This window comes from Prunus dulcis, chromosome 4 (assembly GCF_902201215.1).
Source record: "Prunus dulcis chromosome 4, ALMONDv2, whole genome shotgun sequence".
NCBI classification, from domain to species: domain Eukaryota; kingdom Viridiplantae; phylum Streptophyta; class Magnoliopsida; order Rosales; family Rosaceae; genus Prunus; species Prunus dulcis.
In genome coordinates, this window is record NC_047653.1 from 6,605,082 (window position 1) to 6,626,217 (window position 21,136).

The following is a 21,136-nucleotide window of genomic DNA, read 5'->3' on the forward strand; positions in this document are numbered from 1 at the left end:
AAGTCTTCATTCAAGACCAACCAAGAATACGATCTTCGTCCCCTGATTTTTCTACACAAAAACTCGAAGAGACTTTGGGAATTTCCTTTTCCACCAATTTTATACACTTTGGAGAAGAACAGAGAGAGAGAGAGAGAGAGAGAGAGAGAGAGAGAGAGAGAGAGAGGAGGAGGAGGAGGAGAAGAAGAAAATAGAAGAAAAGAGGGAAGGAAAGGAGAAGAGAAGGGAGACGGAGGAAACAAAGCTGGAAGAGTCGAAAGATTCTTGGGAGAGGAGGAATATGAAATTGGGATTTATTATTTACCTGGTACTGTTCATTACGGTATGGCACCAAACGGGATCACAAATTTGGAACCGGTGTCGTGCCAAACAGTAGCAGGATGACACGGTATCATCCCGTTTACACTTTAATTCCAAATGGGATGGCACGAGATTGGCATGGTTTGGCACGATTTCGATATATTCCGATTTTGATGCCCACCCCTAATTATTATTGTTATTATGGAAACATGTTTTTACACATTATTATTACTAGTCTCTGCATACGTGCCTCCGCGCGTGTGAGAGGCTTTTTTTTTTTTTTTTTGAATTTATTTTAGAATTAAAAAAGATAATGGGTTGTTGTATTCCATAAAAATAGGATCCATTATCTGATTTTTCTTTTAATTTTAATTTTTTTAATATGAAAAATTGTGAATTTACCATATTATTCTCATTTCATTAATAATTTCAATTCTTAATGTTTGCATTAATTAAGGCCATTTTGAATGTTTCACCATTATCTGCCTTTTGCTTTATATATATATATATATATATATTATTGTTACTAGCCTCTTCGCACGTGCTTCCACACTTACGAGAGGTTTTTTTTTAATAAAATTTTTAAATTTTCTTTAGAATTAAAAAAAGATAATGGGTAATTGTGTTCCATAAAAATAGGATCCATTATCTGATTTTTCTTTTCATTTAAATTTTTTTTAATATGAAAAAGTGTGAATTTACTATATTATCTTCATTTAATTAATAATTTCAATTCTTAATGTTTGTATAAACCAAATGCATTTTCTGACATTTTGAATATTTCCCCATTCTCTGCATTTTGCTATATATATATATATTATTACACATTATTAACTAACTAGCATGCAAAATGTAGTAAGCATAAGGTATATGCTTTGACCTCCCCTCTAGTTTAGACTATCGTTTGTACTTCAAAAAAAAAATAGATATATGCTTTAGCACCATGTTTCTACTCTTCTTCTTTTCTTTTCTTTTTTCTTTTTTATAAATTTCTTGAAGTAGATAAAACTCCTTTCAGTTGATTGGATAATGCATGGCGTCAAATGAATCAAGAGACCATTTCTGAATGGGAAATGCGGCGTATGGCTTCAAACGAATAATTAGCAAGGCCTTTAAACCAAAGCCACTTCTCTTTCAACGAAGAGTAAAATTTGTATTTACTATGAACACAGAAATAAGATTTACATATAAACCAATTCTTACCATTTATGCACCAATACACAACACAATCATTCCGTCGTCCAGTAAGGTTTTAGACCCAAACCCTATAGTTCCACCCAAACCCTATAGTTCCACCATTACAACGGAAGCCCTTCTCCCTTCTCATATAATACACACAACCTATATGGAGTATAAAGAAATTCTTATGCTCAACTCATGCTAAGCTAAGATTGCATGAGTGAATCATATCAAACCCTGCTACTTGGGTACCTGGCTGTGTCCTTGAACTTGTGGTTTAGTTCGGCAAGCTGCAGACATCACCCGCAGGCGTCTGGTTATTTCTGTAAATGATGGGCGAGCAATGGGATCAGCAGCCCAGCATTGCTCCATTAGCAACTTCCACTCGGAATCACAATAGCCTGGCACAAGTGGCCTCAATGTGTTATTCACAATGCCTCCTGCAAACAAAGAAGGGGCATCCAAGTTAAGTACAATTTCTAGCCTTTCTTTCTCTCTGTTCTCTTGACTCTCCATACATGAAAAATCAGCAGGTGAGCAATGAACATGTGCAAAACCAGTAGGACTAATCAATGTCATAGTTAAGAACGGGACAAATGCTCTTTGTTGATCAATAAGTTTTAACTCCCTGTGCAATCAGATTGTCTAATGGTCCCAGTGAGGAGCAGCCCTCAGTGCACATAAAGTCCAAAACCAATTTCAGTCAAGGATGAACTTGAGAAAAGAAAGATAAATCCTACACTACATTTGTTGGTGAAACACATTGTTTCATATTTTATGTTTTATTACTTAAATTGAAGTATAATCAGTAAAATTCTAAATATATTATTCCTTAAAAGGAATCTAACTAATGTAATGTAAACACTGGTTAAAGTTGCTTTCAACATCATTCCATTAATTATATAAAGGCTAAATGATAGCTCCTTTTTAGCCGTCCAATAGATCATAAAGTTTAAAATTAATCTACAATACCTTTTACTTCATTCATGATTCATCAGCCTATTCTAGTTCAATGGTTAGATTCCTTTTGTTCTATGCAAAACCAGACCATATAGAATTTCAAGATCCAACTTTATCATTAATGACTGGTTTTGTAGTGCTTAAGGTTAGCAATCTATGACAAAATTGAATATCTGTTTTCTGAAAAGATTCATTACATGAATGAACTGAAATCCCTAAACTCAACCAAATCTGACAATATGCTACTTAAAAGTAACTTTAAATAAAATAAGTAAATAAATGAAATCAACAAGGGAAGGACTTGAGCATCAACTTCTTGAGAGAGTTAATTTTACGGATGCTGGTTCATTATGTTATGCAAAAATTAACAAGATACTAAATGTGCTTGAACATTGGACTGAAGCCGAGTGAGACATCATGAAGAGAGAGCCTAGTACTCACCTATGATTGCTCCATAATGCATATTGGCATAAGGCTCCTCACCAGTTAGTATCTCCCATAAGACAATACCAAAGGAGAATACATCAACCTGCCAACAGGCAAAAAGTGGCTCAATGACATGCATCAATGTACGGAAAAAGAAATTGGCTGAATGACATCAGGAATGAAAACCACAAGAATCTCTAACTTTCATGTATTCGAATACTGAATAATTTTTTTCTCCTTTTGGCCTCAGTTATTTTTATTGCTTAAACTATTTTGAACAAACACGCACACAAGTACTGTATCTGCCTAAAAGGCAGACAAGAACAGATTTAAGTCATCCTCCATTGGATTTTAAACTGCATATTATCCACTTAAGTTAGTGTTTCCCGTAGAGTATATAAGTTCAACAAATAGCTGAACTATGCATTAGTAATATTCTTTTTCTACCAGTAAGCATTTAGAAATGAACTGCAGTATCCTACCTTTTCAGAAACCTTACTACTGCTACCATTAAGAAGCTCTGGAGCCATCCAGGGTAGGGTTCCCCTCACACCACCAGTAACTAAGGTGTTTCTTTTGATTTTTGACAAGCCAAAATCTCCAACCTGCAAAATTCAAGAATTTTCTGCTAAATACTTGTTTGATTTAGAACATAATTACTGTTCGGAAAAGAAGAAAAAACGACGATAATCACCCATTTAATAAGCAAGATTCCATCTTGAATTCCTAATCAACTACAGAATCTTACAAAGACAGCAAGAATTGTACAAATACCTTGCAAATGGGTCGTAAAGGGTCTTTCAAGTTCACAAGCAAATTGTCACATTTCAAATCAAAGTGTACTATGTTTTTTGAATGCAGATATTCCATTCCAAATGCTGCATCCATAGCAATGATGAGCCGCTTACGACGATCAAGATGTCTGGACATTCACAAAACCAAAGTAAGATTAAGAAGATTGGAGAGTCTGGTACACTGCAAAGGATTGCATCTTTGACATAACTAAAGAAATAAATATTACCTCTCCTTGCTAAGTAAAACATGCCTCAGTGAGCCATTCACCATGAACTCAGTCACGGTGGCTAGTGTTCCTCCTGGTCCATTCTGGACAACGCCATAAAAGGCAACCACATTTGGATGGTGAAGCTTCGAAAGAATTTCGGCTTCACGCCAGAACTCAACAGTCTGGAAACAAAGAAAAAATAGAAGAAAGAAAAAGAGGATCAACAGTTATTGTTATTGGTATGTCACATGATTACTGGTTAATGAGCACAACGCTGTAGGGGAAGGCTGCCCTCCAACAGCCAGCACCCAGAGGTTATCATAAATATCTGAAACAAGGACAACTCTCAGACTAGACAATGGGGCGATCACAGCCAACTAGAATTAAATTTATGGATTCTTTATTGCCTTCATTATGCATAAGATGATATTGGAGATATTCATCACCATAGACTGAAAAAATGACTCACTCCAACTCTAGCTTAGTGAATTACTGAACAAGAAAACTATCTGTTCCGACTCACCAGTCTTTCTTGCTCTGATGAGCGCCCTGTGAAACAGCTCTTTTTTATACGCTTAATGGCAACATCTGTTCCCCTCCATTTTCCATGATAAACCGTCCCAAATGTGCCAGAACCCAATTCCTTAAGCTCTTCAAGATCTTCATTCTCTATGATCTGCTTGGAAATTCATAGATGACCAACAAGATAATTAACAGATTTCACAATTTCCATTTGCATCAACTGAACAGAGGACAGATGATAATCAGAAGGAAAAAAATGTATGTCTGATGCAATATGATGAATGCATTGCAAAGATGTTTCATCAATCACTTCTGATGTGCAAAAGTTTAGATCATTTCGAGACTAGTATGACAATGAAACTTGTAATGGACAAAACAAAGCCAAAATATATGACAAAGGGCACAAGTTATATTTGATATATTCTTTTAGACAGCGATTTAGATTCAAACAATTGTTAACCTAGATTTGGCAGGGTGCAAACAACGGTATGAAGAAGTTCAAAGCTAAGTTAGTAATGGCAGTGCCATTGTAGTAGAGGAATATTATACAATACATGTGATGTTTGAGGGATTGGTGGTTTCCAGATTGGGGGTTCCTATGACAACAGAACCACTAAAGAGGAACATGGGGGGACTGTCAACACGTCTAATAGGCAATCCGAAGCGGCATAATTCTATGGTGGAAAGGCAAAAAAATTGCTCCCAAATGCAACCCAAGTACTACTAAGCTTTAGTCAAACATTGCCTTGGCTTTAATTGAACAAGGATATGGGAAAAATTTATACCCAGGAAAAGAAAATAAATGAAAAATGAATCTGTATAGTTCATGGATAGGTTCCAGAGAAGAGCATTACTTTTAACTTTCCCATATTGCAAATAGAAAAAAACTGACTGTCATACCTGCAAGGTACTAATATCAAATTCTCCCCGAGAAAGATCAACAAGAGAACCTGTGTTCTGAGTATTTAGCTCGCCATCCTATAAGAAAGTGCAAATGAAAATTGGTCAGAGGCAATCAAGATGGTAATAGTGTGATTTACTAGTAAAATATGGAGCAGATAGAGATACCTCATACTCTGATTCTCGTATTCCATGATTTACCCCATCCAGCTGCTCACTCTCAATTCCCTTGGGTGGAGAGGGATTGTATTCTGAAGCTAAATTCATGGTGTTGGGACTGGCTATACCAGATGATTCTTGACGAATATCCTCATCAAAATTTATATGGGAGTCAGTGTGACCGAAAACAACTCCATCAGGCTTCAAAGGTGGATAGCTGTAGTCTACTGCAACTCCTTCTCGAAGATTGGTCAGTGGGGATGGGAAACCCAGATGGTCCTGATCCATAAGGGAAACATCTTTTCTAACAAATTCATTCTGAGCCAAATTTCGGAAATATGACCAATGCTTAGGCTCATGATTCTCCATGTTCAAGCTCAAGCCAGTTCCATCCCCAGGAAGTGGACTCATGCCAGAAAGGTCCCCTGAGATTCTAGCCTTGGAAAATATATCAGACAGGAAATCACGAGGAAATCGGTCATTAATATCAATGAGAATATCTCCCTGCTCTGGGTTGCCAACCCCAGCAGTAGACTGAACATGAGCAACACCTTTAGCTGGGTTCTCTGTCCAAGACAATGGATGCGCATGACCCTCGGCATTATTCCCTTGGTCCTTATTGGCGGCAACCTCAGTCCATTCAAATTCTGATGGAACTGAAGCAGAATCTTTAAGCTTACCAGAAGTTTCTTGACCAGCAGTTAGTTGAGTCCGCGCAGCCACTTCTTTATCATTGATAGTTGGGTCTTTGTAGTTATCTTTTAGCCGGCCCATTTCATGGCCATCCACAGAATTAACAGCTACATGTCTCAAGTCAGGAGTTTGTACCTTTGGCTCAAGCCCCTCAGGATAAGCATCAGAATTCATTTTGTTAATATTTTCAGCAAATTCCTTATACTTTTCAAATTGTGCCAGTCCATCTTCAACATGCAGTAGTTTTGAAGGTAAGCCAGACTGCTCAGACTGCAAAGGAACATTTTCATCACGCAATTTATCAACAGAGTCTGCAATTGGTTGTGAGTGATCAGAACGTGCCTGACCTATCATAAACTGAGAACCAAAAGAATCACCAGATTTTGACAAACGGTTCAATTCTGCTTGTTCCCTGGGGATCCGCTCAGAATGATAGACACGCTGGGGAGCCACAGGCGGTTCAAGGTAGCTAAAGTCCATAGAATCAACCTCAGAGCCACCATATCTGGAATCAACCTCAGAGCCACCATATCCAGGATTAGACGGTCCACTCGATGTGTGGAATTGGTCATCTTCATTGTTCCTTTTCCCGTCATTTACATCTTCAGAGGTAATTGGATTTTGTCGAGGTTCCTGGAGCTTTTTGTTGCTTCTTGTAGCCATCAGAGATGATCCTGTCTCTGCCGCTGAATTGGCAACTGAAACTTCATCCCTAGAAATATAATTTGGAATTGAACCATCATATGGAGGTAGAGAAACAGCGTTCTCATTTTCTAAATTCCTAAGTTTATCACTTTCATTTATCTTATGGAGAGAGCTCTCTCTCTTCATTCTTGCTTCCTTTAGTGGAGCTTCCTTCTCTAAAGATTGAATTTTCTCAGGTTCATTTATCTTTTGTGCTGAGCTATCTCTTTTCAATTTCACCTCTTTTCTGGGCAATTCTGAATCTTGCCCGTGTATGCCACCATATAGCTGCTCTTCAATCAAACCCCCTTGTTGAGTGGATTGTCCATATATAGCCATTGAATCTATGTTCCCTCCAGGCGTTGCATAGTGAGAAGGGTGAGAACCAAAATCATATTGCAATGGGGCAGAAGAGGGCACAGTAGTCTGTCCATCTTTCCCAGGGAAGCTCTCCACAGCGTGGAAAGTTGTCAGTGGATGCTGTCTCGCTTCTCCACTGTGCATCTTCTGTCCCTGGTATGGGTGTGAATTGGATTCATAAGCACCTGAAGATCCTGGAAGTACTGATTGAGAAGATTGATTAGTTGAGGAAGGCACATTTGCTGCTGACGGTGCTGTGCTCACACCAGCTGTATCAGGCACTGCTCGAGTGTTCTCCCTTGCAACATTTAGACTGAGTAACTCTTCCAAATTGTTACCAGATGAACTTGCCAAAGCAATAGAATTTTTTCTTGAACCTAGGTCCATACCATTTACAGCAACTACATATTGAATCTCAGGATCACCATCTATGCTTTCTACACCAAACTGAGAATCCTCCAAATCAAGACTAGAAAACAGGAACATCCTAGGTTTCTGTGATCCCCCATCTTGTAGCACAGTGCATTCCTCCATCATGTTTTGCAGATCTTCATCACAAGAAACAGAAACAAGTGCATCAAGATCCTCACCGGGAAGCTGATACTTTATTGCACGAGTTTGTTCATAAATTGCCAACATTTTCTGCATAAGATCCTGCCAAAAGATATCCCTGTTTACCCGGATAATACGTGTTTCACCTCCAACATATCTAAGCCTTCCATCACTAGGACGAGGCAAAATTTTACCACCAAAGCTACAGAGAAACTTCAGTTTTCTCACTGAGCTATCAGATAGTCCTGAAGAGACATGACTGAGTCCTCGATTGATGTCATTCCTTGATGAGGTTTGTGGTAACCGTACCGAATCATAGTAACTCTTATCTTCATGTGCATAAGATGCCTTTCTTTCAAATTCCTGGCCACGACTTTTTTCTACTGAGTTCAGCAAAGAAATATCAGACCCACTTTCTGAACCTGTATGGCTAATTCCCAGTATGCCTTTTAGATCCATAAAGTTAGGAGAGCTATTAGGATCCCCTGAAGCATGTGGAACTAAATGCTGCCTTGGGTTCACCCTCTCCCGCATAAATTCAAGAGCAAATTCCTCGCCGGTCTGAATGGAGTAATTCAACACAGGCCTGGCTCCAACAGCAACATTGTAATCTGGAGGTCGCATGTTAGTGTTAATATTACTTGATGGATCCGGGAAAAACCTTTGATTGGCAGACCCATGTCCCTCATTTCTAGTTTCAACAGTACTGTATCGAACTTGCTCGTAGTTTTTCTGTTGATCCATTGTACCTTTACCCAAATTTCTATCCATATGGTCTAACTTCACCTGGATAAACAGCCACGCCACAAAGCAGTAAATATGATACATGAGCATGCTCCCATGGGTAGCCAACTGCAATCTTTGCTATCAGAATACATTCTTCCAATGAAGCAGTCCTTAATTAGGAACCTAAGGGAGTAAATGAGGTATCACTAGATCAGTCAACCAGAAGGATAATCTCTAAGCATGAGCAATGTATAAGAAAACAACCTTCTCCAACAAGACAGAAGCCAAAAGACTTGAAGCACCTTGAACAAATTATTCAATTTGAGTTCAAAACTCATCAATGATTTGAGAAACAAACCAGTGAATCCATATATAGATAATCAAGTCTAAAGAACAAACTACAGACTCAAACATTTTAACCTAACAACCTCTCATAATTATCTAATTTCAGAAATGCACTGATATTCACATATATACTTGAAGCACCTTGATAAACTTTGAAACAGGCTTGTCTAAACAATGAAAATGTTGTAAAAAAGAGTCACTTTAGAGGAGATTTCAACTTTTTCGAGATGATTTAAAGCAATACAGATACAAGCTTTGAAATATCATGTCCTTTTTCCTTCTTTATTTTCAGTGACCAAACAGACGATAAATCAACCCAATTGGAATCCAAAAGATATTCCACAATTCACATTGTTTGGATCAACTTACGACTGCATCAACAACTATAAATATGACTTCCATTGTACCCATTTGTATCCATATCATCTTTTTCATTCATTTTCTCAGCATGCAAACCGTTTCAACGAGTATACAGCTCGGTTTCCCCATAATAATATTGAAGAATAATAATAACTGCTAGTAACACTGTCTCAATAAAATTGGAGAATTTCATGAATTTACTTGTGAAATTGACTCAATCAAAAAATCGGTAGACTAGAAAGACTAAGAAGACTTGAGCTAGATTTTGAGTCACCGACATGCAACTCAGAATCAAGATCCAAAACCCACAGAATCAAACCCAAAAAAAATATAAAAAATATAAAAAAAACCCCTTTCGAGTTGACATAAACATAAAAACAAAAAAAATTCACAGCAATCAGGCAAGATTTTCAGCATATGAACTCCGACCCATTCAAATTCACACAAAATCAGCTCAAAATTGAACATCAAAATCCCAAAGTAACAAAAAAGACCATAGCTTGTAAGAGATCCAGCTGAAATTAGTACAATAATACAATAATGGGTGAAACGAACACAAAACTGATCGCAAAAAACAATAATGAAGAAGATTAACATAATAATTACCTTCGAAGACAATAACATAGATCAGTGAAGAACACAAACACTGACTGTGAATACCCCCACCCTCTCTCTCTCTGTTGCTCTCTGTTTATGCGTCTTATAGTTGAAACTTTCTGTGAGCTCAAAGACTCTTTTTTTTTTTACATTTCTTTTCTTTGTTTTTTAAAGAAGATTTTGGAGATTTACGGCTTTCTCAGAACTGTAACGATTTTTTTTTATTTTCCACAGCTAAAAAAGATAAAATTGATCTTGTTAATTTTCTATTTTTGTTTATGGAGAGCCCACGCGCTGTAGGGGTTCGTGCACAACACTGTCCACTTGGAGGGGGATATTCCTTGGCAGGCTTTGGATGTGCTGTAACAGTACTTGGTTACTGTGTGAAGAACTTAGAATGAATATGTGTACATATGACCCAAGGTCTAGTTGGATTTTCTAATAGAATTGGGTGTGCTTTTTCTACTAGATGCACCTGCTGAAGTGTTATACGCACCTCATTTTACCCTAATTGGAAATTTTGTACAACTTATATGTTAATCTTGTAAATTTAACACTCACCAAGTTTGTGGGAGTTTTAGCTCTTTGGGGTAAGAATATCTGTCTCTATCAAAAAGAAGTTGATAATCTAACTAAAAGCTTGCATGCCAATTATTGAATCATATATATATATATATATATCAACGATTGAGATGCACTTTAGTCACTCTCACACGCATCTCAGCCGTCCATAAGAGATTTTTTCTTTTCTTTGTTGAGACTATCTATATTGTGATAATGTAAAAAAATAGAATAGCACTGGGTTTTTTCAAATTTTTTTCAAAAGAAATCGTATAGCCGAGTGGTTATACTTGGTTTTTTCTAAGTTTTTTTAAAAGAAAGCTATACTGAGTTTTTTCAGTTTTATTTTTTTTAAAATAGTATAGCCGGGCGGCTATACTCGATTTTTTAATTTTTTATGAAGAAATCGTATAGCCGCGCGGCTATACTCGGTGTTTTCTGATTTTTTTTTTAACAAAAAGCTATACTGGTTTTGTACATGTCTTAAAAACTCGATAAAATTCACTTTTTTTAAAAAAGTAAATATACAATACTCATATTGAACATATACGTACATATTTTTCATGTTTAATACACGTATTATCACATAATTATCACATATTATTGAATACAAATAACATATATTAAAAAATTTAAATATATTATATTAAAATATTATATAGTGGCCGTCGATTAGGGTGCCGCACCTTGAGCGATAGTAGATGTGAAACCTCATGAAGGCCTCCCCACTTTTCTAATGCACGCGCAATGTCGTAGCGCCCTGTAAAATGTTGAAAACAGAATTGGTTTTATAGGAAGATAGAAAGAATAGTATTTACTTAGTAAGGTGAAACAACCTAGGTTCCTAGTAAACAAATTGTAGCAGAAACAAAAAGACAAGGAAAAACTAGGTCTGGCTGGCTGCGGACTGTTATGTCCCTCTCAAACATGCAATGGCTATGCCACAGTAAACCATCTAACCAAATATGAGATCATAATCTCCTTCTATCAAGTCCTAGGCCTTGCCTCAAGGGTAAAGTGACTTGGTGGTTTGAGGTAAGTCTTAGGTTCAAATCTTGTCCAGTTACATGAAATTTAAAAAAAAAATAAGAATAAGGAAATCAAACAAAAGGAGTAACAAATCAGTAGTATATACAATACAATAATCTTCATGTTGTTGGTCATTTCTTACCTGCACGCTCAAATGACTTTCTACTGGGCATGAATGAAGGGTCCATTCCCCAGCTCCTCTGAAATCGATTAATCTGTATGTAAAATGGAATTCTGTTAAACCAGGGAGTTTGAGCTCTTTTCCTTTTTTCTATAACAAGAGATTTAGCACACGTTATGATTACAGCCTACCTCTTCCTGTAGCCCTTTGGTTTTCGATGTTTATAAGCAAGAGAGAGGCTCATCAATGTTGCAATCCTCCGGAATCCACCCATGTGTGTGATTGCTTTCTCGATATCTACCCTCCCATGTAAACGAAGTTGCTTTCTCATGGGCATAAATCCTTCCTGCCCATGCTCTGAAATAAATTTCAGGAGCTCACTTTTCAACACTTCAATATCCCTCTGCAAGCCTGGTACTCCCTATATATACTGTCATCGCATGCTTTCATTGAGTGTGCCGCCTCCCTCTGTGCTAGAAAGAGATGGTTAATGATTGCACAAATAACACAAACCTCTTCCATGATGGCTTCAGAAAGAAAAGTATCCTTGCGCATTTTCGATTCCACAGAGTACTTGATGACTTACATTGCAGGAAAAGTAAGTTAACTTGTGTATGACTTTAAGATGATTGGCACTCTCACATCACTTAAGAGTATTACAATGACATATCTTTAGCACCAGGAAAAGTAAGCCATACTATTTTTTAAATGCAAAAAAGGAGTATAGCCCACGGCTATACTATTTTTTTAAAATTCAAATAAATAGTATAGCCGTGCGGCTATAATATTATATGTATAAAAAGGCCGGCCCAAGGCCTAAGCCCACGTGTCAAAGAGGCCTAAGCCCACTTTTTTAAAATGCATAAAAGGAATATAGCCGAACGGCTATACTATTTTTTTTAAATTCAAATAAATAGTATAGCCGTGCGGCTATACTATTATATGTATAAAAACTCCGGCCCAAGGCCTAAGCCCACGTGTCAAAGAGGCCTAAGCCATACTATTTTTTTAAATGCGAAAAAGGAGTATAGCCGAACGGCTATACTATTTTTTTAAAATTCAAGTAAATAGTATAGTCGTGCGGCTATACTATTATATATATAAAAAGGCCGGCCCAAGGCCTAAGCCCACGTGTCAAAGAGTCCTAAGCCCACGTGTCAAAGAGGGCTCAGCCATACTATTTTTTAAATGCAAAAAAGGGGTATAGCCGAACGGCTATACTATTGAAAGGTAGCATAATATGTTTTCTCATACTAATCATAGTTCTACAAGCACTCCAGAAAGGTCATCATATGCTCTTCCCTTGCGAGGTGCAAGATGATTTTTATTTGAATTTTAAAAAAATAGTATAGCCGTTCGGCTATACTCCTTTTTTGCATTTAAAAAATAGTATGGCAGAGGCCTCTTTGACACGTGGGCTTAGGCCTTGGCATTTAAAATATAGTATTTCTTAGGCCTCTTTGACACGTGGGCTTAGACCTCTTTGACACGTGCGCTTAGGCCTTGGGCCGGCCTTTTTATATATATAATAGTATAGCCGCACGGCTATACTATTTGTTTCAATTTAAAAAAACATAGTTTAGCCGTTCGGCTATACTCCTTTTTAGCATTTAAAAAATAGTATGGCTTAGGCCTCTTTGACACGTGGCCGCACGGCTGTACTTCGTCTTTTTAATTTATTCAAGAAATAAAATTGTGTTGACACGTGGCGACAAATAGGCGGGGTTCCTTTTTTTAATATTAATACTAGTATAGCCGAACGGCTATACTCCTCTTTTAAAATTCTTTTGAACTGCTCTGTTTTATTCTTTGGCAAATAGTATAGCCGCGCGGCTATACCCAATTTTTGTCTAGTTTTTTAAAAGATAGTGTAGCCGGACGGATTTACCCTTTTTTTAATAATTATTTTAAAAAATTATCTTTAATAAATAGTATAGACGAGCGGCTATACTCTTTTGCATATACACAAACACACACACACACACACATATAGATATATACATATATATATATATGTACGTACGTATTTAAACAGTAAAGCCAGGAGGCTATACTACGAATTTTTTTAATTCAAAACAGTATTGCCGGGCGACTATACTTATTTTATGTCACGTGGTGCATTAGAGAAAGAAGGTCGTCCATTTTTTAATTTTTTTTAAAAATATTACAGCCGCACGGCTGTACTCCGTCCTTTTAATTTATTAAAAAATAAAAATGTGTTGACACGTGCCGACAAATGGGTGGGTTTCTTTTTTTAATATTAAAAAAAGTATAGCCACACGGCTATACTCATTTTGTAAAATTCTTTTTAACAGCTCTGTTTTATTCTTTAGTAAATAGTATAGCCGCCCGGCTATACTCAATTTTTGTCTAATTTCTTTTAAAAATTGTATAGCTGGGCGGATTTACTGTTTTTTTTTTTTAAAAAAAAATTGTCTTTAATAAAAAGTATAGACGAGCGGCTATAGTCTTTTACATATGTACACACACATATATATACAGATATATATATATATGTACGTACTACGTATTTTTCAATAATGCATTCGTGTTCTATACACATCTCACGTTTTTTAAAAAGCAAACATACAATAGTCGTGCTGTACTTGTACGTATGTATTTGTAATGTTTTATACACATTATTTTCAAATAATTCTCACATATGTTATAAAAATTACATTAAAATATCATATAGTGGAAGATTAATATCTACTTTGGATATGTTGAAACTAGCAAATTAAAATTTATAAGGGACAAACTAATGCCGGGCGGTTTTACCATTTTTTTTAAAAATTTTAAATTGTCTTTAATAAATTGTTTTTTAAAAAAAAAACAAACAAACAAACATAGAATACTCATATTGAACATGTACGTACATATTTTTCATGTTTAATACACGTATTATCACATATTATTGAATACGAATAATATATATTAAAAAAATTAAATATATTATATAAAAATATTATATTGATAAGGTATTTCTCTTAGGTAGCTGATAGCATGAGGGAGAAGAAGGAAAAATTTTCCTTCAAAACATGTAGTTTTAATTAATATGAAATTATGAACTTTTAATTTAGACTTCTTTATATAATTTTTTTTTAAAACATTAATGAGGATGAGCTCCCCATCAACCAAGCAACTAGAATTAGATAAATGCTTGAAGGACAGCTAGATGTATCATCCCTCAAATTTGTTACATCTTTTTTCCACAACTTTCCGCAGAATTTGTACCCAACAGATGCATGAATATCCTGCTCCTAGTGAAACTAGAACTTTACTGGTAAAGTCCAGGATGAATAGAAAGAACATGCTCAGTTGACTCATCCACTGAATACTGGAGGATCTACATTCTTTCATCTGATGAATGACAAATCAAAGGTTTTGTGAACAAGAGAGACAGAAAAATGAAATGCTTTTTCTATTCAACCCAATTAATATCCAAATGTTTTAGTTCTGAGATCCACTTTTGTGTATCTTGAGATACACAGGGATTAGATGGTGCCACTTTCTCTCCCTCTACATCAGTTGATACTACATAATCAAGTTTTACATCCCTGGCAAGGTTCGGCTGTCGATTAGGGTGCCGCACCTTGAGCGACAGTAGACGTGAAACCTCATGAAGGCCTCCCCACTTTTCTAATGCACGTGCAATGTCGTAGCGCCCTGTAAAATGTTGAAAACAGAATTGGTTTTATAGGAAGATACAAAGAATAGTATTTACTTAGTAAGGTGAAACAACCTAGGTTCCTAGTAAACAAATTGTAGCAGAAACAAAAAGACAAGGAAAAACTAGGTCTGGCTGGCTGCGGACTGTTATGTCCCTCTCAAACATGCAATGGCTATGCCACAGTAAACCATCTAACCAAATATGAGATCATAATCTCCTTCTATCAAGTCCTAGGCCTTGCCTCAAGGGTAAAGTGACTTGGTGGTTTGAGGTAAGTCTTAGGTTCAAATCTTGTCCAGTTACATGAAATTTAAAAAAAAAATAAGAATAAGGAAATCAAACAAAAGGAGTAACAAATCAGTAGTATATACAATACAATAATCTTCATGTTGTTGGTCATTTCTTACCTGCACGCTCAAATGACTTTCTACTGGGCATGAATGAAGGGTCCATTCCCCAGCTCCTCTGAAATCGATTAATCTGTATGTAAAATGGAATTCTGTTAAACCAGGGAGTTTGAGCTCTTTTCCCTTTTTCTATAACAAGAGATTTAGCACACGTTATGATTACAGACTACCTCTTCCTGCAAATTATCAAGGTTGTCCCAATAGCCCTTTGGTTTTCGATGTTTATAAGCAAGAGAGAGGTTCATCAATGTTGCAATCCTCCGGAATCCACCCATGTGTGTGATTGCTTTCTCGATATCTACCCTCCCATGTAAACGAAGTTGCTTTCTCATGGGCATAAATCCTTCCTGCCCATGCTCTGAAATAAATTTCAGGAGCTCACTTTTCAACACTTCAATATCCCTCTGCAAGCCTGGTACTCTCGGCCTTTGCCTAGATGAACTTTGAGCATTGGTATCAGAAAGCCGATCAACTGTTATACAACTTTCATCATCACGGTCTGTACTAGATGAAGCGGTTTGTTCCTCCCTATATATACTTTCATCGCATGCTTTCATTGAGTGTGCCGCCTCCCTCTTTTCTACGTAATCTCGTATGGTACATAAATTTGAAGGGAGATCTTCATATATAACCTACGATGACATGACATGACAAATAGATATCAATAGATTGTCCTTTTCAAGGCTCAACATGTAATTTTAGATCAAACATGGAATGCGGACTGATTTCGTATTTACAAGTTGGGTTTAATGTGGATAAATTATTAAAGTTAATATAGAAAGAGATGGTTAATGATTGCACAAATAACACAAACCTCTTCCATGATGGCTTCAGAAAGAAAAGTATCCCTGCGCATTTTCGATTCCACAGAGTACTTTAACAGTGTGTGATGACTTCCTAGCTGCTCAAAAACCCATTTACCTCTAAATGAGTCAAAGTCCCCTTCAACCTGTTCAAAACTTATCTCCTGTTCAAGCTGTTCACACAAGTCTAGGACAACACGCGCATGAAGCACCATATAAAGTAAGCCCTTGCATCCTTCCTGCACATTACAGGAAAAGTGAGTTAGCTTGTGTATGACTTTTAAAATGATTGGCACTCTCAGATCACTTAAGAGTATTACAATGACATATCTTTGGCACCATTTTTTAAGGATCAGAGAGTGCCTATTTATACAGCTAGAGCTATAGATTGTCCTCTTTATTAACTAATAAGATCCACAAAATGTACATTTAGAGATGAGACACATTATCTGATCCCAAAATTAAAAAAGACTGTAGAAAAAGTATGGTCAGTTTACAGTTAATGGAAAGACTGCTAGTACCTGAAGAATGCGGACTTTGTTGTTTTCTCTTGACAATATCCTACTGATTGCCAAATTTGGGACTATCCTGAAAAAGTTTAATTTCACATGCAAAAAGAATCAGGTAGATGAAAGCAATCGTAAAACAAACTTGCAGAAACTAATAGAATACCTTTGTTTCATTACTTCTCATTTATGTTATATATGAATACTTTTTCAATGAACATATGATTTTACTACAGGAGACAAGACACGAAGCAAAGGCAAAGTACAATCTTATAATCAACTTACCACTATGGTTGGGGAACTACAGCCTATCATTGGTATATAAGCATATCAGAGACAATTCTAACTAATATCCCATTAACTCCAACAAACTTGAACACCCTTGTACCCTATGCTAAGTCGCTGCTTAGCTGATTAAAGCTTGTGATATATCTACACATTTCTCTAAATCATTTTAATTCCTTTTTTATTTACTTATGATTTGATCTTTCTACCAACCTCTTCATTTGGCTTTCCAAAAGATTACCTGTCTAACTATAAGCAGTCTAGAAACTAGACAGAGTGGGAACTGCTTATATCAACTATGTATATAGATGCATAACTCAACACAAAAACGAGTTGATATTACTTACTCAGGAAGACTTTCATAAGCAGTCAAAACATTCCATACTTCACGAACAGGAGCTTTTACTGTTATGCTAGCAACAACACAGCGATGAACACCTCCATTTTCCTTCAGCCAAAATCATTTTATCATTAATGGCTACACAGAAGAGACTCTCTCTAGGACAAAAAGGCTAGGTTGAATAGTCCAGGGTCAATTTTTTACCAATAGACCATCAAATCTACGAAGATGAACCTCATCCACCAAGCAAGGCCTATCAAGTCTGCATACTTTTCCAAAAACACCCCAGTTACTGTTCAACTCAGTAGAAGATGGGGGCAATGAACCAGAATTGGAGCCAGCAACATTTTCTTTAAACTCATTAAGTGGATAATCCTTTTCACACAAAGAACCATCGATGTTTTTGGGGGGTGAACTAGTAACAGCCATGGATGTGCTAGGCAGGGAACTTTCTGTTATTGTTATCTTCTGATCCCCTAAAAAAGTCTTTTCAGATCTACAGGCCAAGGCCCGAAGATTCACAGGAAGATCTGATCTGATTATTCTCTCCAAGAAAATGGCTGGGAAGTTGAATCGTGGTATCACATTAAGTTCATATGATAAAATTGCTGATGATGACCTGCAATCATCAGTGAGAAATGAGAAAATGAGAAAATACAACACAACTTCAATAGCCGATACAACGTTATCTTACAAACTGAGTACTTCTATCCCACCTTGTCCCGCATCTAACAGACCATTTGCCTTCAAACTTCTTGAAGTCCCCATCAACCATGGAAAAGTGGAGCTCACGATCATTATCACTCTAAAAAAATCAACAACGGCAAATTACAAAGAAGCAAGCATAAGAACTTCAAAGTAACCCACTTGCATATTAGACAATAGCATCAAACCCACATACATATAGGAAATGAATTTGTTCCCTATCCACCATATTTAACTAAATTTTAAGCATTAAGAAACAACAATTGGGTTTTAATTTAGACACTCACTAAGTTAGGAAATTCTTGAAGGTCCAAAACAACCCGAGCTTCAATATGCCAATACAGTGCCCTCTGCAACCCTCTCTGCTCCAACCATATACGCCCTGGATGTGGACATGGAATTCTCCCACTACAACCACAAGCATTAAACAAAAGGATCACTTGATAAACTGATAAAAATTAAACCTTTACATAAAAGCACTGAAGGCAGTACCTGGAAACAAGATTGGGAATGAAGTCAGCGAGACGCTCATAATCAGTGAGAGCGTTCCAAACCGAATCGATATCGGCATTCACCGAAATTTCGGCCTTGATTCGGCGCTCCCTCCATGAAATCATGTCCACTTCACAATCGACCTTTCTCTCTCCTTCTGCCTCTGCCTCTTCTGGGTTTCTGGGTTTCTTGTAAACAGTGCTGCTGCCATTCTTATTGTTGTTGCCTGTGAAATGGCGGTACTGATTCCATCTGGGTCCATCTGCTAAGGAAGAAAAGACCATGCACTTCTTGTTGTGCGGAGTGTGGCATGTCCTGTAAAATTGTACATGTTTAAGGCCTCTTTTGAAAGTGTAGAGTGGAGAGGGAGCTCCATGGTTGAACTTTGAAGCTTTGCAGGTGATCATGGAGGTGTGAGAGGAAGGGGGTTTGTGACTGAAGAGCCAGAGAGTGAGAGATAGTGATGAAGACTGAAGTGTTTTTGGAATTTCGACCGTTAATTGGTAACCACCAGTTTTGTTTGGGTGTTGTGGCTCAAGTGGACTTGAAATTGTGTGGTGGGAAATGGGGCAGACTTTGCCTGCACTTTCCAAGCATTGGCGGGTTGGGCTTTATAGCGCCAACTACAAAACCCACACGGCTTTGATGCATTTTGTTTATTTGTTGTTTTTATTTCGAAGTACGAAAAATAATAACAAAATTGCAAACACTTGTCTTCTGGTTTTAATTTTTGGTTAAATTTTTTTCATTAAAAAAGAAGAAGTTATAAGTATGTGGATATTACCAGACAAGTAGAAAAAGATAAAAACGAAAATAAAATGAAAAATTAAGTGAAAGAAATAAAATGATGTTGTTAAAGAGGATTCCCACAAGGCCTTTTTATAGTTACATTGAAACGGATTAAACATTTTACTTATTCTTATTCTCATCTCTGGCTAGGACTAACCTTAAAGAATAAATGCACAAGTTTCTTCAAATCGCATAAACTTAAACTTACAACTGAAATGAAGATAGATTTCGTTGTTTTTCCTTGCTTGGTGGTGTAAACATGAACACAACTTTAGTGACAACTGGGGGGTGGGCATCGAGACCGGGAAATCGGAATATCAAGCCGCACTGGATGAAAAAACCGAAAAAAAAAAAAAAACCGTGTTGACTACAAAGTTAACAAAGTGGCACCTAAATGGATCTGACAAGTTCAAACCAGTTCTTGTGCCGATTTTACACCTTACAAAATCGGAACGGACTGGATTGACGGTATATTTAAGTCTAATGTTAAATTTCTAATCCCATAACTAATATTTCCCCAAGCCCAACTTTAAAACACCTTCTTTTCTATGGCCAATAATCTCTCTTGGCATGAATTTGAATCATTTATAAATTTTCAAGCCCAAAAAATAAAATTTTAGTTGGGATTTATGAAAAAAAAATGAAAAATATATATTAAAAAATATATCCGGTCCTAAACCAGAAAAATTGAAAACCGCACCGAAATTGGTTTAAACCGGATTGGTTGATTTCATAAAAAAAAAAAAAAAAATCACCAAAATAAGACTGAATCGCATTTATTGAATAGTCCTAGTTCTGATGTGAGTTGAAAATCGTCATTGAATTTTCCTGTAATGAATTGGAACAGTTAAAATTTAGAAAATGAGAGGGAAAATGTTTTAAGAGGTAAGATAAATTGGCTGTGGTTTAAGAAAAGGTAGAGAAATGCAAATTTAGTAAGTACTTGTTCTACATGTCACGTGTGTCATTTACGTAGTAACGACAACTCTCGTTATTATAGAAAAGAAAAAAAGAAAAAAAACTCTCGTTGGATAACAATAATGACAAGTCTCGTTTACTTTAAGTTTTGGATCATCTGTGTTCCATTAGTACTCCAGCACTTTGAGATAGAGCATAGACGCAGTTCGTCACGGTCAACGCATATTTTAAACACCACATCCACATCGAAACTCGGAAAACTATTAACAAGTGTATCGTGCACATTTTATTTGTTGGCTATAATTAAAAAGAACAAAAAAAAAAGGGAAAGAATCTATAATTAAATTTGTATCCAAATACAGCAAACAACCACCTGCATATTGCATGTATATTTGAAATTCCAATTCCATGCTCAAAATATTCAACCCTAAAACAAAAACTTGTCCTTTTTTTGGGTTGACATACTTAAACTTGTTTTTACCTCCTCAAACAAATAAAGCCAAATCCTAATTATAAAGATTCGTGATCTATTCCCCCACATAATTAACTATTTCTGAACTGTTTATCTGTCTCACGATGGGATTTCATACCCTTTTTGAGGATTTCCTCCAAAACTATATACTAACAAGTCAGTCCTCATTAGATCTCATTCTTTTTTTCCTTTTTATTTATTTATAATTTTTATAAAATAGTAAGTAAAAGCTGAGCAAAAAAGAAAAAAGCAAGAAAGAGAAGGCTGCAAGT

At 36.4% G+C, this 21,136-nt stretch overlaps 2 protein-coding genes across 4 annotated transcripts; both read right to left on the reverse strand.

Annotated features, from left to right (window-relative positions):
- Positions 1 to 1,397: 1,397 nt before the first annotated feature.
- Positions 1,398 to 9,932, reverse strand: LOC117623895. The gene is made up of 9 exons (XM_034354914.1): positions 9,776 to 9,932; positions 5,459 to 8,647; positions 5,291 to 5,368; positions 4,392 to 4,544; positions 3,887 to 4,050; positions 3,640 to 3,787; positions 3,348 to 3,470; positions 2,881 to 2,968; positions 1,398 to 1,919 (listed from the first exon to the last, which is right to left on the reverse strand). Exons 2-9 carry the CDS (start codon positions 8,570 to 8,572, stop codon positions 1,720 to 1,722), a joined length of 4,068 nt encoding a protein of 1,355 aa, XP_034210805.1. The 5' UTR covers positions 8,573 to 8,647; positions 9,776 to 9,932; the 3' UTR covers positions 1,398 to 1,719.
- A 1,224-nt stretch (positions 9,933 to 11,156) lies between these two features.
- Positions 11,157 to 19,208, reverse strand: LOC117626425. Of its 3 annotated transcripts, none has more exons than XM_034358114.1 (10): positions 18,686 to 19,173; positions 18,481 to 18,601; positions 18,205 to 18,293; positions 17,693 to 18,107; positions 17,496 to 17,596; positions 16,879 to 16,945; positions 16,369 to 16,596; positions 15,967 to 16,186; positions 11,669 to 11,888; positions 11,157 to 11,571 (listed from the first exon to the last, which is right to left on the reverse strand). In XM_034358114.1, the coding sequence occupies exons 1-10, from the start codon at positions 19,090 to 19,092 to the stop codon at positions 11,391 to 11,393; spliced, it is 2,049 nt and encodes a 682-aa protein (XP_034214005.1). In that variant the 5' UTR covers positions 19,093 to 19,173; the 3' UTR covers positions 11,157 to 11,390. The 3 variants fall into 3 exon arrangements, with proteins under 3 accessions (XP_034214005.1, XP_034214004.1, XP_034214006.1); XM_034358113.1 differs by lacking the exons at positions 11,157 to 11,571; positions 11,669 to 11,888 and adding exons at positions 14,654 to 15,143; positions 15,555 to 15,627 and having other exon boundaries at positions 15,725 to 16,186; positions 18,686 to 19,208; XM_034358115.1 differs by lacking the exons at positions 11,157 to 11,571; positions 11,669 to 11,888 and adding an exon at positions 15,555 to 15,646 and having other exon boundaries at positions 15,725 to 16,186.
- Positions 19,209 to 21,136: the final 1,928 nt, after the last annotated feature.